We start from the raw sequence: 23,826 nt of genomic DNA, 5'->3' as shown, positions 1-23,826 counted from the left end.
GCCACTGCCCACCTCGAAAACTAAAACACCAAGAACCACGCACGTGCTACGCACGCGAGGTTCTTGGCACGACCGTTATAACGTTATATAGACCTTCGATCGCCGTTTTGGTCCGGCTTAACCCGGGCCAGATCTTGAGGTCGCCCGTCCCCAGTCCACAAAGAACCAGACACGTGGAACGCAGGCGAGATTGTTGACATGACCGTCATAATGTTATAAGTCTTTTTAATAGCCAATTGTAACATTATGATGTTCTAATGGCTACTGCTGCGACATGAAGTAATTGGTGTTTGAAATTTTGGTAAAGTCTTGGAGTTACCATGATTTAGGTACGTTTGGAACGTACTATATTAGTCCAATACACATTTTAAATATTAATTAGTATTTGATAAATTATTTTTAAATTACATGCTATATTAAAAATATTCAAATATCGATATTATCTTAGAGGAGCATTGGCATCTCACCATTTATAAAATAATAATATAATATTTTTAATTTTTGAAGTATCTTATAAAATTATTTAAAATTACAAGATTACCAAAACGATTTAACGAGGATCTAACATAATTTATCAATTTCTATAAAGTGATTTTTTTTATTTTTTTAAATGTTTTTTTATATATTTTTATTTTTTATATAATTTTTTTTATTTATTATACAATTTTTTTTACAATATTATATATGTAAAAATATTTTTTATTTATTATATATTTATGCCATATGAATTTTTTAAAATATTACATTTTTTATCTTTTTTACTTATTTAATTTAAATAAAAATATTTTTATTTTTAAAAATAAAATATTGAAATTATTAGAAGAGTAAATTTATCGAAAAAAGTAATGAACTTTTGAAGTATAATTTTACTAAATAATATTTATAATCAAGCATTCGAAGTATTTTATAATGGCACATTCACTCAACCTCTCTCTGTAACTATATTAGAAATGAAAATGTATTTCCAAACACAGCCTTGGCCTTCTCATATCAAAATATTGATTTTATTTATATTTATAATGCTTAATGGGAAATCTTTGTCTCCATTTTTAAGAATAATATGATATCTTGATTGAATGCATTTTTTTATTATCTCATACATGTATGATAAACATGTTTTTATCCTTACACCAAAAGACCCATATTAATATGAAACCCTAAACCTATGAACAAATTGAGCAAAGGAAATAGACAATTTAGCTCCAATTCCAAATGATTAGTAGTGATAAGGGTAAAAATGACGATGTGACATACCACACCTCGATCGGCATAACTACACTCGGTTAACCGAGCTGAAACACTGGTCGAGGCGCATTAACACCTAACTCAGGCTTGGTTCTTCACGTCACACCAACCCCATGTCAGACGCTATCAGCCTGCTTCCTGTAGGCAGCCACATCACGTAACATCAAACTCATATATAAATACCCCAGAGTTCTAAACGAATGGGGATAAGGACTAACTCACACACAACACTTGTATGGAGGCATCTCTTCCTCCAAAACCCTCTCCACATCGCTAACTTGATTGTCGGAGGGGTCGGGCTGAGCTCCCGGCTCGACCTGTGTGCAGGTGCGAGACGATGTCGCCTCTTCCCGACACTACTGTAACGGACAAACTTCTAAACAAGATGTTGGATGTAATGCTTATGTCTGTCCGTTGTCTTTTGGCACGTTTATACCTTGTACAGCAGGTAGAGGGGCGGCCGAAGGCTAAATAGTCCCATGTTAGTTGGGTTGGTGGCCTCTTTAGGCTTGTAAATAAAGGTTGTGTCATGTAGACACGTGCGAGAGCTTTTCGGTCTATAATGGATCATTTTACCCTTTGTTGTGTAACTATTCAGAGCTTGTAAAGTATGTTTGTAATTTGCATTGTCTATGAAGTGTTTTTCGGACATGTTTGCTTGTGGATCCCGATTGAGGCGTTCTCTTTAACCCGTTCTCTCTTTTGTTGGTCCTAAGGGACAATGGGAGGCTTCGGGGAGGCTGACCTTTGCGAACGGACGCGCGAGGGTGCCGCACGCCTTAGGCAAGACCAGCTAAGGTCGTGACATTATGGTATCAGAGCGGGACAAGCACTCATAGAAACACTTGACATGCAAACGTGGGGGACCTAGAGGGGCTGCGTCGAGGGCAGTCAGCACACGCGCGACCGTTTGAGGGAAAACGGGCATGGAGATGTAGGGAAAAGAGTGGCTCAGAGGAGCGAGCATCTGAGATTGGCATTCAGAGGAATGGCCAACCCTTCGCGCAAGAGGCACCACGAGAACATGCAAGCTTGGTTGAATTTGGAGCGCACAAAGGTTGGGATGGCTGAGTTTGAGCTACAGCTCAACGTTGACAACTATACTTGATGGTGCTCTAGGCAAGCGAGGCGCTTGGCAAGAATGAGACCATCCAAGGTGGAATGAGTTGTTCAACGACCAAAAGAGTTATGCAAAGCTCACAGAGGTGAGGGGAATTGCTAACTCGAAGAATTTGGTACTCATGCATGGGCTTGTATGTGGACGATGGAATGTTCGTGGCCATCCCAAGGCGACCGAGACTCGGCGCCATGGAGCATTGAAACTTTCTCTTCGGCATGCAAAGGATACGTCCGGAAGAGGCTGAAGTGTGCAACGAGTTCAGCATGTTGCTAGGCCTTGAGGGGTACAGCGGTGGCTGTATTGACGTGGAGGCGCAATCTAGCAAGTGCGTTTGCAGGAGGCAAGACATTGCACAGTTTGTTCAGCAGATCGGAGTAGTCCAAGGGGATGGTGGTCTCCGAAACGAAGAGAGATGTTGCTCCAACGGGACAGTTATCCAGGAGGGATAAGTCTCGGCACTCTAGAGGGAGAATCATATAAGACGGACTTTACATGTTGAGGAGGAGTACCTCACAAACAACAACTCCACGAAGCTCAATGGACCGAGCAAGCAGCGAGGAGTTGCCGCATGATCTCGCTCGAGAGAATGCATTGGTGGATGCATTGCGAGATCAAGTGGGGGAGTGACCTGAAGCAACTTAAATGAAGACACACTTAGAGTCGATATGGAGATCGGACTCAAGGGAGGGTTGACCCGTGGAATGGTGGGCGCGAGGGCCACCATCGACTCAATGCAAAAACGAGGAGCGGAACAACTTGGGTGTAACTTGGCGAAGTACCCAAGCCACATGAAGGGAGCTAGCATAGAAGTTGGAACATGGAGTAGAGGCATAGTGCTTTCCTTAGACAGAGGTCAAGGACATGAACTCTTGCAGAGGCAAGAGTAGGATCATGTTGTTCCATGGGTCCTTCTTTCTGACGGAGCGGACTCATCTTGCATGGTGCCAAAGACGAAGGGAGCTTCGCGGCACATGCACCTTAACTCGGAGAAGCATTTGATGGAGGAACTAAGGCGACTCAATTTGCGGAGGCGAAGTTGGGTTCAGAAGGGCCTTAGCACGGGGCAAGAGGACGCAGAGGCAGGTACTCTTGAAGAATATGCCACTGTGTTGCCATTCAAGTTGCCATGAAGGAAGCAGTGCGCAACGGAGAGTTTGCTGGTAGGGGCAGAGGCCCAGGATCCAGACAATGATGCACAAACTACAGTGAAGTCGGTGGACTTCGGGAGCTACTAGGCGACGGACTGTCCTAGAGTGGTGCTTCATCTAGGTGTGACCCAAGAGTGGGTGGATGAATGTCGATTGCCAAAGGAGTGAACAAAATCGAAGGTGGAGGAGACCCTGCGATGTATTGGCAGAGGCCACACATGGAGGGTTCACAATTCGAGTTTATTCCACAAAGATCAGAATGCAATGGAGATGTCACCAGGAGGCGACATGGTGCAGCGGATCGTGGTGGAACAGTTCGTGGCAATGCGACACACACGACATGGTCCCGTGAGGGATGAGATCATATGGAGGTATGATCGGGAGCTACTGGGAGCTCCGCTTTGGTGAACAACACGACGGCAAGAAGGACTATGGATTCAAGGAGTGAAGGCCATGGTACCGCAGAGGCAGGTCTTCCGGGCGTGCACCGAATTTTGCATCGGATGAAAACCTTGGTCAGCAGCATATGGGGGCTGAGTTCCACCAAGGGAAAAGTTCGAATGCAAGTACTAGTGAGTTTCATGGGAGGGACTTGATCATGCAGAGGTATGATCGAAGCAACTGGAGAGTTGGACTGCTCCAAAGCTCATATTCGCTTAAGGGAGCCCGACAAGTTAGAGGACAAGGTCGAGTAAGCGAACGTTGCTACCAAGGAAGCTAAGGAGAACAGAATCGGTGCAAACTCTACAACGTGATGGCAGAGGCCATGCATGGGAGTTGCAGTCTGTCTTTCCATCGACCAAACGGACTGCTTGGAGAACACAGAGATGTTGAAGCAGGGGGTCGAAAGGGGCGAGGAAGCGACGATGAGTCCAGAGGGACTTAGCTACCCAAAATCAAGCATCAGTTAGAATGGAGGTGGACTCAGAGGAGTGCCACGGAGACATCTCTACTGATTGTGAAGAAAAGGGATACAGAGGCGAGGCGACGGATAGTAGGGCCATGGGCATGGCAGCGCCATGGTATCGCAGAGGCGGGACTTCCGTGCAAGTCATTGATCCCTTGCTCTCATGGAGGGAGAGCGCTTGGTCGTGAAAGGGGCCGAGGAGGTGGAGCATGCAGAGGCAATCTCCAAGTACCGAGACAAGGCTGAAGGGCAGAGGTCAAGAAACTTCGTAAGACCGGTGTCAACAAGTTTCTCATCAAGATAGCCGTAAGTGAAGGACTTTGGGTCATGCAAGAGTGCACGACCAAGGAACGAAGCAGGCAGTACGCGGTGCTGTACCTTTGCTACTCAGTGGAATAGGCGGCAGGGTTGATGGAGAAGACGGTACAATCCCAGTGGCGACCTCATCTATCAGAGAATTACTCCAAGTTGGGGTGAAAACTTCATGCATTCCAGAAGTTCAATGGCATTGAGAAGGTGAATCACAGTAGCTAACTCAACGCAAGGAGTGCAAACACTTCAAGTGCTTCAGAAGTGTGAGCAAAGAGCAGGCGAAGGCCAGTAACCAGCTCGATGCATGAAGTACAACCTCGAGGAGGCGAGCGAAGTCAAGTAACTTTTGCCTTCTCAACTCTTAAGAGAATGGGCGAAACCAAGTACCCCAGTTCTCTTATCTATCCAGCAGAGGAGCTCTGCACAAGTTCAAAGACCCTTCGAAGATAATGGAAGACAATAGTTGTCAATTCCTTACCGACGGTGATCAGTGCTACTGAGAGTAGATTGTCCGCTTCATTTCCCAACGAAATGCCTATCGAAAGCAGAAGTGATGCGAACCTACTTGGATGTGACAACTAACCGAAAAGAAGAGTCAATGAGCAGATTTTGTGGAGGAAGGACCCAAAACTTCAGAAGTTTGCGAGACGATGCTCGTTAAAGCTCCAACAAGCATCCACCCAGTTCAAGCAGCATGTGGAAATTTTGAGAGACTGGCGCAGTAAGGATGGTCTTTTCCTTCATTTGGTGGATCCGCAGGAATCAACGAGGATCAATACAACTCAGCCAACCCCACACCAGAGTCAGAGTCATTGGCGAGTTGAAGCAGCATGGTGGATCAAAGGTTCGACTACTCAGAAACAGCAGCTGGGAGCTAGGAGGCGCATTGCAGCTGGAGAAGAAGATTGAAGACTCAGCAAAGGCGAAGAGTTGTAGTGTTCACAAAGGCTTCGACGAGGACGTCGAAGGGATAAGTGGGGGAGAATGTAATGGACAAACTTCTAAACAAGATGTTGGATGTAATGCTTATGTCTGTCCGTTGTCTTTTGGCACGTTTATACCTTGTACAACAGGTAGAGGGGCGGCCGAAGGCTAAATAGTCCCATGTTAGTTGGGTTGGTGGCCTCTTTAGGCTTGTAAATAAAGGTTGTGTCATGTAGACACGTGCGAGAGCTTTTCGGTCTGTAATGGACCATTTTACCCTTTGTTGTGTAACTATTCATAGCTTGTAAAGTCTGTTTGTAATTTGCATTGTCTATGAAGTGTTTTTCGGACATGTTTGCTTGTGGATCCCGATTGAGGCGTTCTCTTTAACCCGTTCTCTCTTTTGTTGGTCCTAAGGGACAATGAGAGGTTTCGGGGAGGCTGACCTTTGCGGACGGACGCGCGAGGGTGCCGCACGCCTTAGGCAAAACCAGCTAAGGTCGTGACACTACGGCGGAGCTTCCTCCCGACCCGACTTACCGACTTGACCTCTCGACCCGAGGGACGTCGCCCGAGATCCCCGACATCCGGACCCCCGAACCAAGCCGCGACGGTCCCGAGGCCATGGCTAAAAAAGTTGTTTCCCACGACAAGAAGTATTGTTGTGTTCGTGAATTTGTTATCTTAGAATTCCGTTCAAGGAATTACACTATTTTAAGTATAGAAACAATTTATATATCTTTGTATAATCTTGTCAGTCGTTAATCTTGGATAATTATAAGTATCAGGCATAAATCATAAAGGGATTTGTTCTGATGCGGTAGCATAAATTCCACCGATGGCTTTTGTGAGAGACGAGACCTGAACATAACTTGACCATATAAAAGCTTTTCAAAATTAGCATAAATAAATAAATCCATAATCTAAAATCGTCAGGTTCTATAAATAATATTTCAAATGGATTGAAGAACATGATGAAATTCTTCCTACGATATAATTAAAGACGAGTCTTTTTTATAAATATTAGTGTCAATTATTTTTTATTAGCCTCATGATTCGTGTATTTTAAATTATAATAACTATATTGATCTCACATTTTAAATATTAGTGTAGTGGTAATATATCAAATTCACTCATCAAATATTGAGGATTTGATATTTCATTTCATATATATTTAAAGAAAAAACTGTATGGATCGTATGGAAGGGATCGAATTATCAAAACAAACATTAATTCAGATACCACATATAATTCACTCCTCCATCATCAAATTATAACCACATATAATTCACGGTCATATTGAGAAATCTCACGTGCGTTTCACGTGTCCGGTTCTTGGTCCTTCGGCGACCTAAATCACGGTCCGAGTTGGGCTGGACTAAACCGGCGATTCAAGGTATTTATGTCTGAGACGGGCAGTGACGACGGCGTCGGGTCTCCGTTAGCCGACGACGACCGCTCGACAAACCATCCTCCGCGAACAATTGCAGAAGACGCCGATCGAGGCTCGCGCGAGTCACCCTCCCTGATCCGATCGCGGCCACCACCGTCGCCTTCTTCTTGATCATGCGGCGAGATCGAGGAGCACGAGAGGCCGTGGAGAGCTGGCGGAGGAGGAGGAGGTCTACCGGGGATGCGGAGGGCGGCGGGGTGAGGATGGGGCGGAAATGGATCGGGCGGCTGAGAGGGGCAATGCTGGCGGAGAGAACCAAGCCATGGATCTTCGGAAGAACGACAGTCGGTTCCTTTGATGGCGAATGGCGAACAAGTCCGTTCCGGTTCCCACTCGACCACGAATCTTTCAGTGAACCGGTTCGTTGTTTTCCTCGATACCTACCCAAACAAATTGCGAGTGATGAGCGGGGTACTTGCTTTGGTAGTTAGCCAACCAACCAAGACTTGTCATCTCATGTTGTTTGGGTGTTTGGAAAACGCCATTTAACAATTAATGCTAATATATGCTAATGCCAATCACTAATATCTTTTCATTAATTTTGCAATCTACATACATTATTTTTCTGATCAACAATTAATTTTGCACTCTCATGTCGCATGAGTATTCTTCGATCGTCATTTATGGACCTGGTGAGATTGAGTAAAATCTCATAAAAAAATCACAGAAAATTCATACATGCTGCCCCCTAATTTGAACGTAAAACTTGGATAAATTAACGAGAAGATACAAGAACGGTTCATTGTTTGACCGGTCCCGTGAGGCTACCTGTCACGAGGGAATTCGCCATGTTGCCACGTTTACTGAGCACTTCCAGGTGTTCGATTCTCCCGTGCTTTTCCCCTGCATGCCGCTGCCGTTTCGGTTGCACTCTGAATCGCCACGCGACCCCTTCGCCTTTTTACTCTCCCACAGCCGCGGTATCCGCACCAAAATCCATACGGGCAAATCAACAAACGGTGGAAGGGTAACTCACGTTCTTTTGCCAAAGATGGGTTTGAGAGTGTTAGCGGTGTTGCTCTTCCTCTTGACCTTCTCCGACGGCGCATTGCACGGTTCCGACGATCCGGAGATAGTCCAGGTGACTCAGAGTCGGCGGCTGGGGAGCACCGAGCGGCGGTTCCGGGAGTTCCTGCGGACGTTTGGGAAGGAGTACCGCACCCGCGAGGAGTACGCGCGCCGGCTGGGGGTGTTCGCGCGGAACCTCGCTCGAGCCGCGGAGCACCAGGCGCTGGACCCCACCGCGGTGCACGGGGTCACCCCCTTCTCCGACCTCACCGAGGAGGAGTTTGAGACGGCCTTCACGGGGCTGTCGGCCCAGGATAAGGCCGGCTGGCCGGGGCGTGGCGCGGAGTTCCCCACCGCTGCCGCCATGGAGGTCGGTGGTCTCCCCTCGAGCTTTGATTGGCGAAACAAGGGCGCCGTCACGGACGTCAAGATGCAGGTAGTTCACAATACGGGAACTATTTGTTCGATCGTTGCAGGGCTTCTCAATAGTAAGTGATTGTAGGGCGTCTGTGGATCTTGCTGGGCATTCAGCACGACGGGAACGGTGGAGGGAGCAAACTATGTTGCCACAGGGAAGCTCGTCAGCCTCAGCGAGCAGCAGCTCATCGACTGCGATCACACGGTTGCTATCGAAACTTCCTCGATGTTTCTTGCAGCTTCGTTCCATGACTATAACTGCTGACCCTTCTGTGCTCCTATGTGCTCGACAAAAGTGCGATGCCGTGGAGAAAGACGAGTGCAACAACGGGTGCAGCGGCGGACTAATGACGAACGCCTACAACTACCTGATGCAATCAGGCGGCTTGGAGGAGGAGAAATCTTACCCTTACACCGGAAGGCAAGGCGAGTGCAAGTTCGACAAGAACAAGATCGCCGTCAGCGTGACCAACTTCACCGTCATCCCTCTCGACGAAGAGCAGATCATTGCCAACCTTGTCCACCGCGGTCCTCTTGCAGGTCATTTTCTCGAATAGAAGAAGCCCTCCGAGTCTCCCACACCATGATCATATGAACTCTTCATGACTGTCGTGATTGCTTGGTATTGCAGTGGGATTGAACGCGGCATTCATGCAGACGTACGTTCGAGGGGTGTCCTGCCCATTGATCTGCCCCAGGAGGTGGATAAACCATGGGGTGCTACTGGTTGGTTATGGAGCCAGAGGCTACTCCATTCTGAGGCTTGGCTACAGGCCCTACTGGATCATAAAGAACTCCTGGGGAAAGCAGTGGGGAGAACAAGGTTATTACCGGCTCTGCAGGGGTCATAACATCTGTGGGATCGACAGCATGGTCTCTGCTGTAGCGGCAGCATCATAACTCGATTAATTGCAGTAATGGATAAGCTATAGGTGCATTTGAATCCTAGTTGTTGCACTTCTTCTTGGTGTGGAAGTCAGTCATGCTTCTTCCTTTGTTTTCAGGTCAAGTTTCTTTATTTCTTTTCATACTCATGTACTATAATCACATTATCGATCCAGATTCTCTATCAGCACAAGTTCATCAGCTTCCAACTCCTGTGGAGTGGGTAATTGTTGTTTGATATGGTACTTCAATTAATAAACGTCTAATTAATTATAAATAAAAATGCAAACATTCATTTCAATATTTTCATCACAAGTAAATTATTTATTTGTTTAATATGTTCTAACAAGTATTTTTTTTACTACGACAAATTATCAGAATAATCCAATAAAATCACACATTCAATCCGATGAGGTGAATATAACGAACACTAGTATTTCTAATTATGATAAGCAAATTAGGAATTCTTGTAACTGTGATTTAAGTAGTGAAAACTCTGTGGATTTAAGAATTTTGACGTCTATTTTTAAATAACCAAGCTATTAATTAAATCCATTATTTGGTTAAAATCGCAGCATACCATTAATGTATAAAGTGATACATAGTTCAAGTGTCTCAAAATACATAATGTAATATGATTAAAGATTAATCAATTAAAATTAGTACAACAAGATGGTGCTTACATGATTCCATATCAACGCCCTTCCCCTTCCTCTCCCCCTTCACCCAAGTCGTTAAATAACTCGCGACACACGAAACGGCGCTCTCGCTCTTCGTACCAGGAGGCGCCTTTAAATTCCCTTTCACCCCAAAGCCGGTCTTTCTGCGTCACTCGGCGAATCCGACGGAGTGAGGGGGAAGCAAAAGGCTCCAAAACAAGGTAGTTCGATCCCTTCCCTTTCCCTTTTTCTACTTCGAATTATCTCTGCGATTAGTCTCGGATTTCCAGTCTCCTTGGTTGATCCACTCAAAATATACGGTTCTTGTTTCAACTGAGTGAATCGAATGATCGATTGGCTTTTTTTCTTAGTTTGTCTCCATGTTTCCGTTGCAGAACTGATGGATTTTTTGTTCTCCTGATTGGACGCCATCTTTTGGCCTTTTCCCATTGAATTAACCGTTACGGCATGTTTCGGTGATCTCGACGTCGGGCTGATTTGATCTAGTTGGACGAATCCTTCGTGGAGCTTCATATGATATCGATCCTTGACTCGAGATGGCGTAGCTCTGTGTGGGATTTTGAAGTAAATATTGGCCGATGTCGTTGCCGAAAGAAATAGTTCGTAGCGTGGGCCAATTAGGGTTATGGATTGTGGGCACGGGGACGATCAGATATCCTGATCTTTTTGTTGTTGGATCTTCTTGAGAGATTCAGAGAAGGATGCAAAGCAAGACAAAAAGTTTTTTCTAGTAGATTTATGGAATCTATTGCAAAGTTTATAAAGAGTTTGTTGAATTTAAACTGATACAACAACCAGTGGAAAGGCAAACTTTAAACATTGGACTATCGATCCAGTGCCTTCGATTCTTGAAATTTTGAAAGTTTGATGAGCAGCATGTGGTATTCTTTGATCAAACCTCCATTGTAAGTATAGTTGTAGACTGATAGGGAAGTTGTCCATTCAAACTTCAATAATTGATAACCATTAAATGATGCTTCACCAAATCTTGAAGCTATAAAATTTTAGTTCTAGAGGTTGTGGTAGGTATTGGTCAGTGTACATATGGGGTGTGTGTAAATAATTTTGACGCAGCATTTGTCACTTTCACCTGTAATGAAGACATCAGAGGTGACCTGCATGAGTAGATTGCAAGGGAAGATATTAGTCTCATGAGGGATCAAAATGTTTATTTAAATTATTATTTCAGAAAGGACTAGAAATGTAAAGTATTGTGCGAAAACATTTCCTTGAGGGTACAAAAGGGAGATTGTTGAAGCACTTATAAGCTTATAGAACATGATGATTGAAAAACTATCTGTGAGGAAGCACAGATTTCTGTGTAGTTCTCATGAAGAAATTATTTAGTTTGTATTATCATGCTGGTAGAAGACTTAAATATGAAGTGGTGCAAGTTATGAAAAAGACTGACCTGACTTTGTGTGGAATGTTTGAGGATGAAACATCAACATGCCATCTTTTATCTTGGATATTATACTTACTTTTTAGTAACTTATAGCTTTTCACTGGTTACAATATTTTATAATCTTGAAACTGTTGAGCGTTTTCAGCCTACCCCAAAAAGTTGAGATTTACAACTTGTTATTATTGCTTATTATGTGAAACGGTTAAAGCTTCTGGTGTATCACTGGTTCAACATGATGATCCTGTGATGTTGAATAGCTTAAGAAACTTAAAGTTTGATTTAAAGAAATAATTCATTCTTTTCTCTTGTATATGGCTCACTTAAAGTATATTTTGTTCGAACAGTTGTTTTCCTATTTATCAACCTTTAATGTTCTGAATCATTATTATGTTATATTTTTATGTTTGCACGTATTTGTTGTCCATTGTCTTTTGCAACAATTAACTTATTTAAGTTCATTCTTAAAAAAATAAAGATTTTGTGTTTCTTACTTGGCAGTTACTGTATTCATTAAGATTATGTCCATTATCTTTTCTATTGTTCTCACAGTGTAATTGTTTTTTGCAGAACATAAAGGAACAGGGAGAAGAATTTGCTGAGTCTTTATTGTACAAGAAGTGTGAATCCTTCATATTGCCGTTCAGATGCTCATGCTCATCCATTCGTGCTGAATGGATAAACTTGTTGAATTAACTTTGTCTTAGAATATATGGGGTGGGTATCAGATTTGCTTAAGGATAATGAGTCATGAAGGTGGTGCTTTGATTGTTGTCATACTTCTTTTTTCTTTAGGCAGTGAGTTCTGCCTCTCATCTAATGGTGCAATGTAGGTAATATATGAGTTACTGGTTACAGCAGTTTGGCCACGAGGAATGTCTCTTATTTTTCTGTCTTCATACAGAGCAGTTGTTGTGCTGGAGGGCTAGCTAAATCTCAATCAGCTACTGATAGAATATTGGGTCCACCCAAGAAGTGGAACATAGGCCAGTTATCAAGCCAAAAGAAAAGACAATGGTCATCAAGTCCTGAACTTATAGCAATGGAAAACGATGTCAGCAATTCTCATTCCCTAGCAATGAACAATTCTTCATGCCCCATTATTATCAATGATGATGCCAAGTTAACGGAGCAAAATGCCAATAATATTCCATTTATCAACCAAGGTCGATCTGTCTCACTATGCCTTCTATTGGTCACTTTACAGATTTAATGAAATATTTGATTGCTTCTCACATAATATTGCACCTGGCTTCCAATGCATATATTTTCACTTGATGTTAAAAATTACTCTAATGGTTCTTTTATATTCTTTGCATTGTTTTCTCCTAGTTTGTCCTGGTAAAGACAGTTGACCTTGCTTATTTTTTGCGATTATAAAGTTGGGCCTTCTGATTGGGCGAGTTAATTTATAACTATAGTTCGACAGTGACCCAAATTATAGGGGCTTTAAACAGTTGATTCCCATGCTATATTTTGAAGGCTCATCTTTGGTTTTGCACTACATAGCTATTACTATTTTACAGAAAAATACCCTACCTAAGATGTGAAGTAGTTGACTTGTATTCATTGTTAAAGCTTCGAATCTATGTATGGGTTGCTATTGACCATAACCCCAAGACAGCTTCTTGTTTCTCGTAGTCTTTAATTGTGGAAAGAACGTTGCTAGCCTCTTGAATATGGACTTTGAATAGTAGAGCTAAAATAATTAGAAGAGAGACCTCTGATAGAGATCGACAATGGTCTTTGCAATAGGATATTAATCCTTTCAAGCTTCTATATTGCTGTAGGAATAGAGTTATTTTTTAACTATGTCTGCTATGTTTATATTTCTTAGAAGTGTTAGCACATTATGCCTTCAGTCTCTTAATTTTTTGACTTAGCATGTTAAGGTAGCCATGCTTGTTCCCTGCTTTTGAGTCGTATATTCTTCATGTTCGTTGAGTATGTCTTTTCTCAAGTAGTTTTCCTTAGTAGGATTGCCTCTTCAACCCTGAATTTAGCTACTGGCATTCTAGCAATTGTGTTGATAGTATCTCTAATAACGAGAAGTAACAACCACTATAATCTAGGAAGAGCTTGCTTGCGTGTAGCCCAAGGATACAAGTCAACAGACCATTAGAGTTTGTTTGGGCATATTATAAATTCTAGAAACATTCAGATCCTTAAACTTCCTAAGGATATCAATATGTTTTGTGTATAGACTAAGGTTGTAGTGACAAAATATGTTTTGTGTGAAGTTTTAACATGCAGCTGGGCTTGTGCTTATTTAACCTAAAATTTCCTGATATATATTTCAAAAATAGTTGTTAAAAAATAATGCTTGAAATGTGTAGTTCAGGTTATTTCAGTAGAAATGAAATTATTTTGAAGGGCATTATTTCAGTCTTTTTGAGGAAGAAAAATGTTTCCTTTTGGTTACATGTAGCCATTAAAGATGCCAGTCAGATAAGAATGAGGACTGATGTTGCTTGCTAGCTAAAGAAAGTGCAATTATCTTTTATGACCTGCTTGGGTCCTTAGAGATCAAACAATTAGATCATGAAGAGATTAATGGAATACAAATCCCAAATGGAGCTACTACATCTTTGTTAATGTTGATAAGCTCCTTTTTCTAGCCAAGAAGACTTCTAGTTTTTATACGGTGGTTGTGAACATAAAGTAATTGAAATTGACAATATGTTGCTAGAGTTGAATCCAAACAGCCATAAGCATTGGTTACACCATGAATCAGCTATGAAAAAAAATGGTTGCAGAAAATTTCAGTATGAAATCTAAATTTTTGGTTGAATTGTTTTTTCTGAAGTTATATATGCATATTAAACTCTGTTTTCCAACATCTCATATATCTATCCACCGTTCACCTGTACAAGATGTTATCTGGATATCAACCAAAACCACTTTTTGTTGTTGACGGTAATTGTTGCTTCAAAATCCAAATTCTTCTTTTGTTGTTTATGGTATTTGTTTCTTCAAACTACAAATTCTTCTCTTTGTATCACTTAGATAATTTCCACTATGCTCTTTAGGTGCTATAGCCTGGAATCAGACAAGAAGGGAGTGGGTTGGTGATCGGTCAAAAAGGCCCCATAGACCTCCAAGAGAACCAACAATAAGGTCAGAGAAAACCTCCTTTATGCAAGATGCCTCAGGATAACATAGTATACCATTTGTAGATGATACTCTTTTAATGTTCCTATACTTTCTTGGATCAGAAATCTCATAGACCGTAAATGACCTTGTCAACTAATGATTCCAAGAACCCTATAGCAAGTGCCTCTGCTGCACACCTTTATGCATATCATGCACAAGCATGGAGAGTATCATATATTTAGCTCTGTATATCATAAATCCAAGTTGTGTTAACAAGGTCCATATGGAGAAACTTTTGTGGGTTTGGGTAATTTATGGATTCTACTTCCCGTGTTTGTAATATAGATTTTATTTTCTTTAGCTGGTGTGCAACCTACGAGGATTTGCTCTCGACCAACCAACCTTTTTCACAACCCATCCCATTATCGGTAATTTCTTATTCGGTTGTCTCACAATTATTATGTTGTGCCATTTTTAGCTTTCAAAATTAATTTTGTATAAATATTTTCTCACAGTCAAACTTGTTGAAATAATTTTCAGGAGATGATAGATTTTTTGGTCGACATATGGCAGGAGGAAGGACTTTACGATTAGATGGAGACTTAGTTGCACCGAAATATTTTGCTAGTATGGAAATAAGTCTGGCTTCTCATTCGTCTAATTCAGTGGGGGTATATTCTGTCTAAAGAAAAATGTATCGACATTGCCATGTGACCCTTTGACACTGAATCTTATTTGGTGAAAAAACAGAAACAGTGTACTCACCGTATTAGCACTCTTCGTTTCATGGTCTGCATATCCTCCAGTGTGTTTGAAATGTTCTCTTCAAGTCGATGCACTTCGTTTGTGTACAACCACATTCGTGGCACGGGTGTTCTTGCATCTATCTTTGATGCAAATTTGCTTAAGCTAACAAACTGATTTTGTAAAGTGGTCGAAAATAGTAATTTTTCAAGGGCCACGTCGTAGCCCGATGGCTGCTTCGGTTGGTCGACGGGCTCGGTCGATGGAGCGCATTTGGGGGCACGGGAAGCACCGGTTCCAGATGAAGATAATGAGGACGTCGATCAACCCCCTCAGCTGCACGCGCGGCATACCTATCGACGAGTTCGTCGGGTACTCGCTGCCCCCTTCGTAGTCATCGTCACCACGCAAGACGTCGAGCAGCGAACTAGATACCCGGTCTGATCATGGAGGGGCGGCGGGGGCGGGTGGATCCGATCGAACGCTAAAGCCGTTGCCGAGCTTGGAGGAGGAAGTTTGGTGGCAAAGGGCCATTAGCGAGAAAAGCTCGAACAAGATGATTGCTAGACCGGAGGAAGCCATGGCAAGATCAACAACACGATTTAGATAGAATGTGCTTACATCGAAGTTGGCATGGAGTAGGCCGCTATTCGGACCATGTTTTAGCCAGAGTCATTGAGGTCATCCATACGTATGATGCAAGTTCCGAACGCAATAGGCAATCAATCACATCTTATCTAGACTTGTAGATTGAGACGGAAGCAAGCTTGTCCGGGTGATTCAGTTTGTCTTATCTAAATAAAAAGTATAAATAATATGAAAATGGATGAATTTAGAACTTGTCTAACTGTCCAATATCAATGAAGACTTCCAAATGGTAGCAAGGTAATCGGCTGAGATTTAGATGAACGTCTTTTGTAATCAAGGCATGTAATATGGATTTTATAGTTAGTTTTCTTTTCTGAAATTTTAGAAAATTTTTCTTGAATCTCTAGATCACATGGCGATCCTTCTATTGATATAGTCTTGATACTGTAGTAAGTGTGGTGTATGCTCACTATATAAACATCTGCATTTAACCCAGCCATGAATCAGGAGCTTTTGCACGTCATGGGATCAAAGGTGGAGGGAGAGGATGCGAGACCGCATGCTTGCAAGCGGGGTTGCAGGTCAAGTGAGGGCGGTCTTCCATGAGACGGCCATCACAGCGACATGCACACGGCCACATCACCTGAACAGGGACGACGACCTGCCCCTCTTTGTCGTATTGGTGTTACACCCGTAGCCCACGTGACCTGCCACGCCGCTTCACATCAGGGAAGGACTTAGCCTAACTAGCTACCGTGTAAACGGCATGTGCGCCTCTCTTTCTCTACTTTGTTACAAGCTTACAAGAAACAAAAGCTGGTGTCCCTTTCATCTTCGTAAGGATGGGTTCTAGATTTCGCAGGAGAGATCGAGCGAGAGATATCTTCTGCTAATATAGAGGAGGGTTTAGAATTCTACTGTATCTTCCTGCCCAACATGATTTCAGCTAGACAGGGAGAGAGAGAGAGAGATAGAGAGAGAGAGAGAGTGTGTGTGTGTGTGTGTGTGGGAGAGAGAGAAAGATCTTCTGCTAATATAGAGGTGGGTTCTAGATTTCTACTGCATCTTCCAATCCAACATGGTTTCAGCTGGAGAGAGAGAGAGAGAGAGATCTTCTGCTAATAGAGTGGTGGGTTCTAGATTTCTACTGCATCTTCCAATCCAACATGGTTTCAGCTGGAGAGATAGAGAGAGAGAGATCTTCTGCTAATAGAATGGTGGGTTCTAGATTTCTACTGCATCTTCCAATCCAACATGGTTTCAGCTGGAGAGAGAGAGAGAGAGAGAGAGAGAGATCTTCTGCTAATAGAGTGGTGGGTTCTAGATTTCTACTGCATCTTCCAATCCAACATGGTTTCAGCTGGAGAGATAGAGAGAGAGAGAGAGAGAGAGGAGAGAGAGAGAGAGAGAGAGATCTTCTGCTAATAGAATGGTGGGTTCTAGATTTCTACTGCATCTTCCAATCCAACTTGGTTTCAGCTGGAGAGAGAGAGAGAGAGAGGGAGATCTTCTGCTAATATAGTGGTGGGTTCTAGGTTTCTACAGCATCTTCCAATCCAACATTGTTTCAGTTGGAGAGAAAGAGAGATCGAGAGAGAGAGAGAGAGTGAGAGAGAGAGGGAGAGAGATCTTCTGCTAATAGAGTGGTGGGTTCTAGATTTCTACGACATCTGCCAACCCAACATGAGAGAGAAAGAAAGAGAGAGATGAATGCTGCAAATATATTTCAGACCAAGATGGTTTCAGATGGCTGCATTTGCACCTGCACCTAAAGAGGGCGACCGTCAAGAGTCTCAACCTTACATCACTCTGTAGGTGCAGTGGCAAATGCAACTATATGTCATCTTGGCTTCCCTTCTTCAGAGCCGCACTGCCACCGCTACTCATCAAGGTAAAAGAATGGCTTGGATTTCTCTTCTCCAGAATGCGCATCTCCATCCAGATCTATTTCTTTTCCCTTTTCTTGTCATTTGTCTTTGATTCTTTTCTGCTATTTTTGTTTGCTGTACCTCGTGTTGGATGTCTTGCCCTTTAATCGCTTCGATATCTTTGCTTCTTCTTTACCATCTTAGAATGTCTTCCAAGATCTGTACCAAGAAAATAGGAGACCTAAAAGTTCTTCTCTAAGCACCTCTTTTTCTTTGTTCTCTTCCCCCTTTTTTCTTTTAATGTGTGAAAGGAAAGATCGAAAAGAAGACCAACACTTCCCTCCCGTTTACATAAAAGAGGTTTGGAAACCAAAGAAGAGCTTCTTGATAAGATACTTGTAGATTTTAGCTATGGCTTGTTGAGTCTGCAACCGAAGAACTCAAGTTTCCATTCGTTCCTCTCATTTACATCCTAAAAGCTTTTCTTCACCCCCCACAAAAGAATTTCCCATATAGAACAGTTTGGGATTGATCGAAGAGAGAGAGTTAGTTTCCTAGCGATTCACGAACTCAGATGGTACCGATCAGATGCTGCGATGAACCTCGAGAATCTTTAGGTTTGATTGAGGAAACACTCGAGGGTACAAATTATGATGTGACAATGCGACAATAATAGTGGGGGAATTCGTACTATCTATGAGAAATGTAACACACAGTAAATTGTGCACTGGGCTTTGAGATAAGATAAGCTTGTACGTCGTCACATGTTCCACCAGAGTTCTTGTCCGCGTATGTTGCTCAAGATATTTCCTGGTTTTTACTCTGTGGATTTGCTGTCATGGTATCCTTAAAATTGATATTTTCTTGAGGCATCATTGGGGCTGCTGGAGATGATGATTCGTGAACAGATCAGATCTCGAAGATTGAAGTCGCAATCCTAAGTAATGCAAGATCGACAAAGCCATTCTATGCATCAGCAGAAGACATCTTGTAAGAGGTGCATCGGAAAGTTTATATTGCTAACGATAGAGTACTCCTGACGTTAATTAACATTGTTCTACGAGCACAGTAAGTTCAGCGAAGAGTGAAGCCACAATGCTGGAATGCAACGCAATGCATCATCGGTGACGGATGCATCAACGGTGTTTATAGAAGCTTATAAGAGTATGCATCATTATGGATACACATGAATGTTTCTCTATTATTCTACATGAATCCGATTCATGAAAGCTTATTTTTCAGGGTAAATTGTTGAGAAGATCGTATTTGATAATTAAATAGATGTACAGATTAAATAGGTCTAATTGACTTGTGATCTTTGATGAACTTCTTCTTGTTGATCATTTATTCGATACCGCTCGAGAATCGTATTTACACCAGCTTGTTATCGGAGTATGAATATACACACATGGACATCAACATGGCTCTTTAAAGATGCGATGATATGATTGAGCGATGGAAAATTGCTTGTAGGCTATTCCATCAGCATAATGAAGCTTTGGTTGATTTATCATGTATGCATATGCAGTAGATTTTAATTGGGAAGTCTAATCCTACTGTTTTTTAATGTGTTCTTCGCATGTCCAGTAACCAAATTCTAGGCTTATCCTAATCTATTGCAATGCCTATAGCTAGATTAAGGAATGGTTAATGTAACATGCAAATCTAATGGTTTTTACTGTGGCATGAAAATATAGAGTCTAACCTCACATAGCTATATCTATTTATCTTTTTTTTTTTTGTATATATGTAGTTCTTTCCTCGCTAGATTCCAATTGATATGTAAGAGTAGAATAGGAACGAAATCAAGGAGGACTATGCGGATTATATTAAAGTATTTGCAAGTAAGTTTAACTTAGGTTTTCATCCAAATTAAGGATGTATGGTTGACATGCCCTCATCACAATCATGAAGTATATAAATCTTGACTTCCATATGTAGTGTTGACAATTTACGGTGTCCCATAGTCAACTGGATTGGAGAAAGTATTAAAGAGCTTCTATTAACACCATTTAAGGAGATCTTTAAAGTCTGGGAACGTTGAAGTTATCAGTTCTAATGCATCATATCACCACCGATCATGTGTTCGTCTAATAATTCATTTCAAAAACCAACAATGGCTGGAACATCATCAGGTCAAGCTGAGTTGTCCTTCACATTATTTGGAAGATGATCTTTTGGAATCGTATCATTTATTGGTGGTTGAATGTGTCAATTATCCATGCGTGCTAAACAAAGATGGAGAAAAGACAAGATAGGATAAAAGAGGCAGCAGCAGTCTTCCCGCTTATCTTTGACAACTTGTTTCCTAGAGGACGACACGGCTATCATGCCATTGGTGCAGCAATGAGAGGAGAGAGAGAGACTCATTTATGTGGAGCAATTCGACAAGTTCTTATTTCAACTCTTCTTTTATTACAATATATAATTTTTCAAAATTATTATTTTTCATAAATTATGAAAATAATTAAAGATCCTTTTAATTCTTATATCATAATTTAATTTTTATAGATATATCACATAATAATAAAAAATAACATGTCTCCTTTCCCATTGAGATATTATCAAAACTACTAAATGTGATTATTTTATGAGTTCATTAGCAATGATATTAATATTATATGAGAGTTCGTTAATATTATTTTGTTCTTCGACTTTATCAAATCATTTAGTGATTCGAGAAATAATAATATCTCAAATATAAAATGATAAAAGAATACCAACCCATACTTTTCAATATCAAATTTTAAAATTTAAATTTTTTATTCTCATTAATTTACTATTTTCTTAGAAATCATGAACCACCATATTCAACTATGATTAGAACAATAAAATATATACCCTTTTGAATTTTCTTGAATAACCAATAAAATAGCTAAAATAGTCATTAAACCCAATCTATTTTTATGTGATTTGAATATCTTTATCTTTATAGGACAATCGTAAATATATAAATGTTTGGGTTTCCTACTAATTCATAACTCAAAAAGTTAATGTAATTAATTTACTAGAACCTCTATTCAAGATATACATAATTATTTTTAGAATTTTTCCTCACATTGATTTAGGTAAATAATAATAACTTATCAATCTCCCATAAAAAGTATGATTTTACTTTCCAGCGATCTTATTCTACCCCATTATTTTCAAGAATATAGCAAAAAAAATAGAATTATGATCATGTTCATTATAATTACTATAAAATTTATCACCCTTATCAGATCGGATAATTTTTATTTATATATCTCTCGACTTTATTTATGATGTTAATGACCCGAGACCGATTAGATATATATAGTCATATCTTAATAGGATATCTATAAAAATAATAAAATATATTTCTTTATTGAAACATGGAATATGGAGTAATCCATAAATATAAATATATATAATCTTAAGGAATTCATAAAATTATATTTTTACTATTTAATTATAAGATCATTATAAACTCAATATTCATATTAATTCTATACCGACCATCATACATAATTTAAAAAATTAATTTTTATTAAATCATAAATATACTGAGTTTACAACTACTAAAAGAAAAATAATATTATGATAAATCCAAACCTAAATATTTATAATTATATCAATATAACATGCATCATCAAGATCCATTAAATGAATCATCTCTAAGTACTAACTACTATTGTCTTTACTTTAAGATGATCATTATAAACAGAAAATAAGAAAAAATGTTTTATTCACAAAATTTTCTTATTTATCTATATTGATTACACTGTCAATTCTGTGTGTTGGTTTTGATACAAGTAATAACGCCTCTCTTCCTTTATCAATGTTTCATCACTATTTTTTTTCACTTTAGTTGCAACTGTAAATAGCGATTATACATTTAGCCACCAAACCTTTGCGATTGCAGCTGCTACCTACAGATTTTGCATTTTGCCTAAATATTGATGACCCATAGGCCCGATATTGGTTGATGTTGCATTGACCTTTTCTATATGAACAATATGATTACGTATATGTGGGTCAATTAATTAAGACCCAAACCGTCTTACATGTTGAAATTAAGGGATCCAATTATTCTAATGTGCTAACGTAGCCGATTCATGTAGTTATGATTTGAATGAACTACCAATTTATGTCTTAGGCCAGATATTAACTACTGTTTATTATAATTAGATCGTAATTACCCCTTGCAAACAAGAGGGCCGTATCTAACCAATATCGAGCTTATGGATGATAGGATGGGCTGGATAGGAAAATAAACTTACAATATAGATGGATAATTTAAGCATCATAAATAAAAAATCGAATAATACATTTTCACAAGTAAAAGGTACTAACAAATAGATATAAAATATTTGATTTCATAAACATAACTCTAATATCAATCGTAAACATAAAAACCATCTTTATGCTTCTTTCATGCGATGCGAAGAACTTTAATGTCAAAATCTAAAATTAAATGACAATAGATCAAATTTACGATTCATACCTTTGATATAATTTAGAAAGCTTTTACGTGATCTTAAGACACACTATCATTAAATTTGAAAGCTATGACAATACTAATTTACAATAAGAACTATATTCGCTTTCTCCTCTCTTCCTATCATTTGTAGAATCGCTATTAGCGATGGACCAAGAACAAATAGGAGATGAGAAAAGATTTATAATCACATAATAATAACACGTATCTACGTATTATATTTTTTTAGTCCATAAGAGGTCTTGTTTATTTATAAACAAGTGCATATGGTCTAGAATAAATAATTAGAAGAGTTTTTCTATCAAGATTATCTTCTAAGAAATTTTATCATAATTAAACCTTTTTTTATTGATCGAAAACCTAATTAAAATTTAATCATATTCATGATAAATAAAACTATCAAATCTACAAAGCACTTCTGCATCACGAGCCTGCATTCATGCATGTCTTTGACTAATGCAAATCAACATATTATATCATCAACTGTCGTGAGCAGCAAAGAATGGATTAAAAGAGTGGGCATTTTATCATCAACTGTCACGAGCAGCAAAGAGTGGATTAAAAGAGCGACAGATGAACGTATTATATCATCAATTGTCGCAAGCAATGAAGAGTGGATTAAAAGAACAACAGAAGCTCGTGGCAGAATGGGCAACTTGGGAGTGAGTTTGTAGCTTGACATGGAAAAAGGTCTCCTTTGGGAGATAATTATCCACAGTATAGCCTTCGATGAAGTCTTGTGTGGGAATTTTGTATAGGCCTCACCTAAATGATTCCACGCGACGGCTTAGTGCGCATCATGTGTCAATCTGGCAAATGGAGGTACTATGAGAGAGAGAGAGAGAGAGAGAGAGAGAGAGCTACGCTGTGTGTTATGGGTTCAAGAGGCTAATTTGTTCATCCACGTTACGTGACCTTCACTCTGGTTATTTATTTGCCCGTGTTATGCACCCAATTTGAGCTTGTGAATCCCTAGGAAACTAACTAGCTAGAATTGAACCTGAGCTGAGATTCTCATGCCACACATTTGAAATCATCCACCTCACCCCCCCCCCCCATTTGCTGCCGGAACTATTCTCTCTTCAGGAGCACTAGTTTGTACAACCTTTGTTTGTGGCCGGAACTCCTCTCTCCCGGAGAGCACAAGTTTGTTCGGCCTTTGGAGTCGTCCATGACCCATTCGTAATCGAAACTGTGCACTCCTCGAGAGTACAGGTTTTCAACCTTGGCTGCACATTTGGAATCATCCACACCTCATTTGCCATAATGCTCTCCCTTCATGAGCACAAGGTTGGAAGATCTGCTGCCTACAGCATCATATCTTTCGTGGTCACCCCACATTATTTCTACCCAAGAAGATATATTTTGATTTTCGTAAGACCTCATTTACCTTCAACCAGAAGCAAATGCATTCTCCAGATTAAAGACAAAATAATTTCAAATGATTTCTTAGATCAAACTGTAAAAGCACACCAGACAAAAGGCTCGATTGAAATCGAAGTGAAAGAAAGAAACCACGTATGTTCCTAGTTGCTTATTTATCATCTCTATCCGGATATCTAGTCATCTCTCA

The 23,826-nt window shown here is 40.4% G+C and overlaps 2 protein-coding genes across 6 annotated transcripts; both read left to right on the top strand.

Moving 5' to 3' along the window:
- The first annotated feature begins 7,797 nt into the window (after positions 1-7,797).
- On the top strand, positions 7,798-9,612 carry LOC103987551 (probable cysteine protease RD19D). Its single transcript, XM_009405917.3, has 4 exons — positions 7,798-8,553; positions 8,620-8,739; positions 8,831-9,074; positions 9,166-9,612. The coding sequence occupies exons 1-4, from the start codon at positions 7,957-7,959 to the stop codon at positions 9,432-9,434; spliced, it is 1,230 nt and encodes a 409-aa protein (XP_009404192.3). The 5' UTR covers positions 7,798-7,956; the 3' UTR covers positions 9,435-9,612.
- A 527-nt stretch (positions 9,613-10,139) lies between these two features.
- Positions 10,140-15,390, top strand: LOC135635458 (uncharacterized). 5 transcript variants are annotated; one of them, XM_065146530.1, is made up of 7 exons: positions 10,140-10,299; positions 10,474-11,004; positions 12,072-12,330; positions 12,411-12,667; positions 14,531-14,618; positions 14,956-15,022; positions 15,135-15,390. In XM_065146530.1, the coding sequence occupies exons 3-7, from the start codon at positions 12,245-12,247 to the stop codon at positions 15,186-15,188; spliced, it is 552 nt and encodes a 183-aa protein (XP_065002602.1). In that variant the 5' UTR covers positions 10,140-10,299; positions 10,474-11,004; positions 12,072-12,244; the 3' UTR covers positions 15,189-15,390. The 5 variants fall into 5 exon arrangements, with proteins under 5 accessions (XP_065002602.1, XP_065002601.1, XP_065002603.1 ...); XM_065146531.1 differs by lacking the exon at positions 10,474-11,004 and having other exon boundaries at positions 10,141-10,299; positions 12,072-12,218; positions 12,297-12,334; XM_065146529.1 differs by lacking the exon at positions 10,474-11,004.
- The last annotated feature ends 8,436 nt before the right edge of the window (positions 15,391-23,826 follow it).

The sequence above is a fragment of the Musa acuminata genome, chromosome BXJ3-4 (genome assembly GCF_036884655.1).
Source record: "Musa acuminata AAA Group cultivar baxijiao chromosome BXJ3-4, Cavendish_Baxijiao_AAA, whole genome shotgun sequence".
Classification (NCBI taxonomy): domain Eukaryota; kingdom Viridiplantae; phylum Streptophyta; class Magnoliopsida; order Zingiberales; family Musaceae; genus Musa; species Musa acuminata.
Note: the sequence above shows the minus strand (reverse complement) of the source record. Positions and strands in the feature narration are given on the sequence as shown.

Bases quoted from the DNA above. Each gene is read 5' to 3' on its own strand.
- LOC103987551 (XM_009405917.3), top strand. From the start codon at position 7,957: ATGCCGCTGCCGTTTCGGTTGCACTCTGAATCGCCACGCGACCCCTTC. The intron at 8,554-8,619 runs GTAGTTCACAAT...AAGTGATTGTAG, and splicing joins TCACGGACGTCAAGATGCAG to GGCGTCTGTGGATCTTGCTG. The intron at 9,075-9,165 runs GTCATTTTCTCG...TTGGTATTGCAG, and splicing joins CCACCGCGGTCCTCTTGCAG to TGGGATTGAACGCGGCATTC.
- LOC135635458 (XM_065146529.1), top strand. From the start codon at position 12,245: ATGAGTCATGAAGGTGGTGCTTTGATTGTTGTCATACTTCTTTTTTCT. The intron at 12,331-12,410 runs GTAGGTAATATA...CATACAGAGCAG, and splicing joins CTCTCATCTAATGGTGCAAT to TTGTTGTGCTGGAGGGCTAG. The intron at 14,619-14,955 runs GTCAGAGAAAAC...TATTTTCTTTAG, and splicing joins CCAAGAGAACCAACAATAAG to CTGGTGTGCAACCTACGAGG.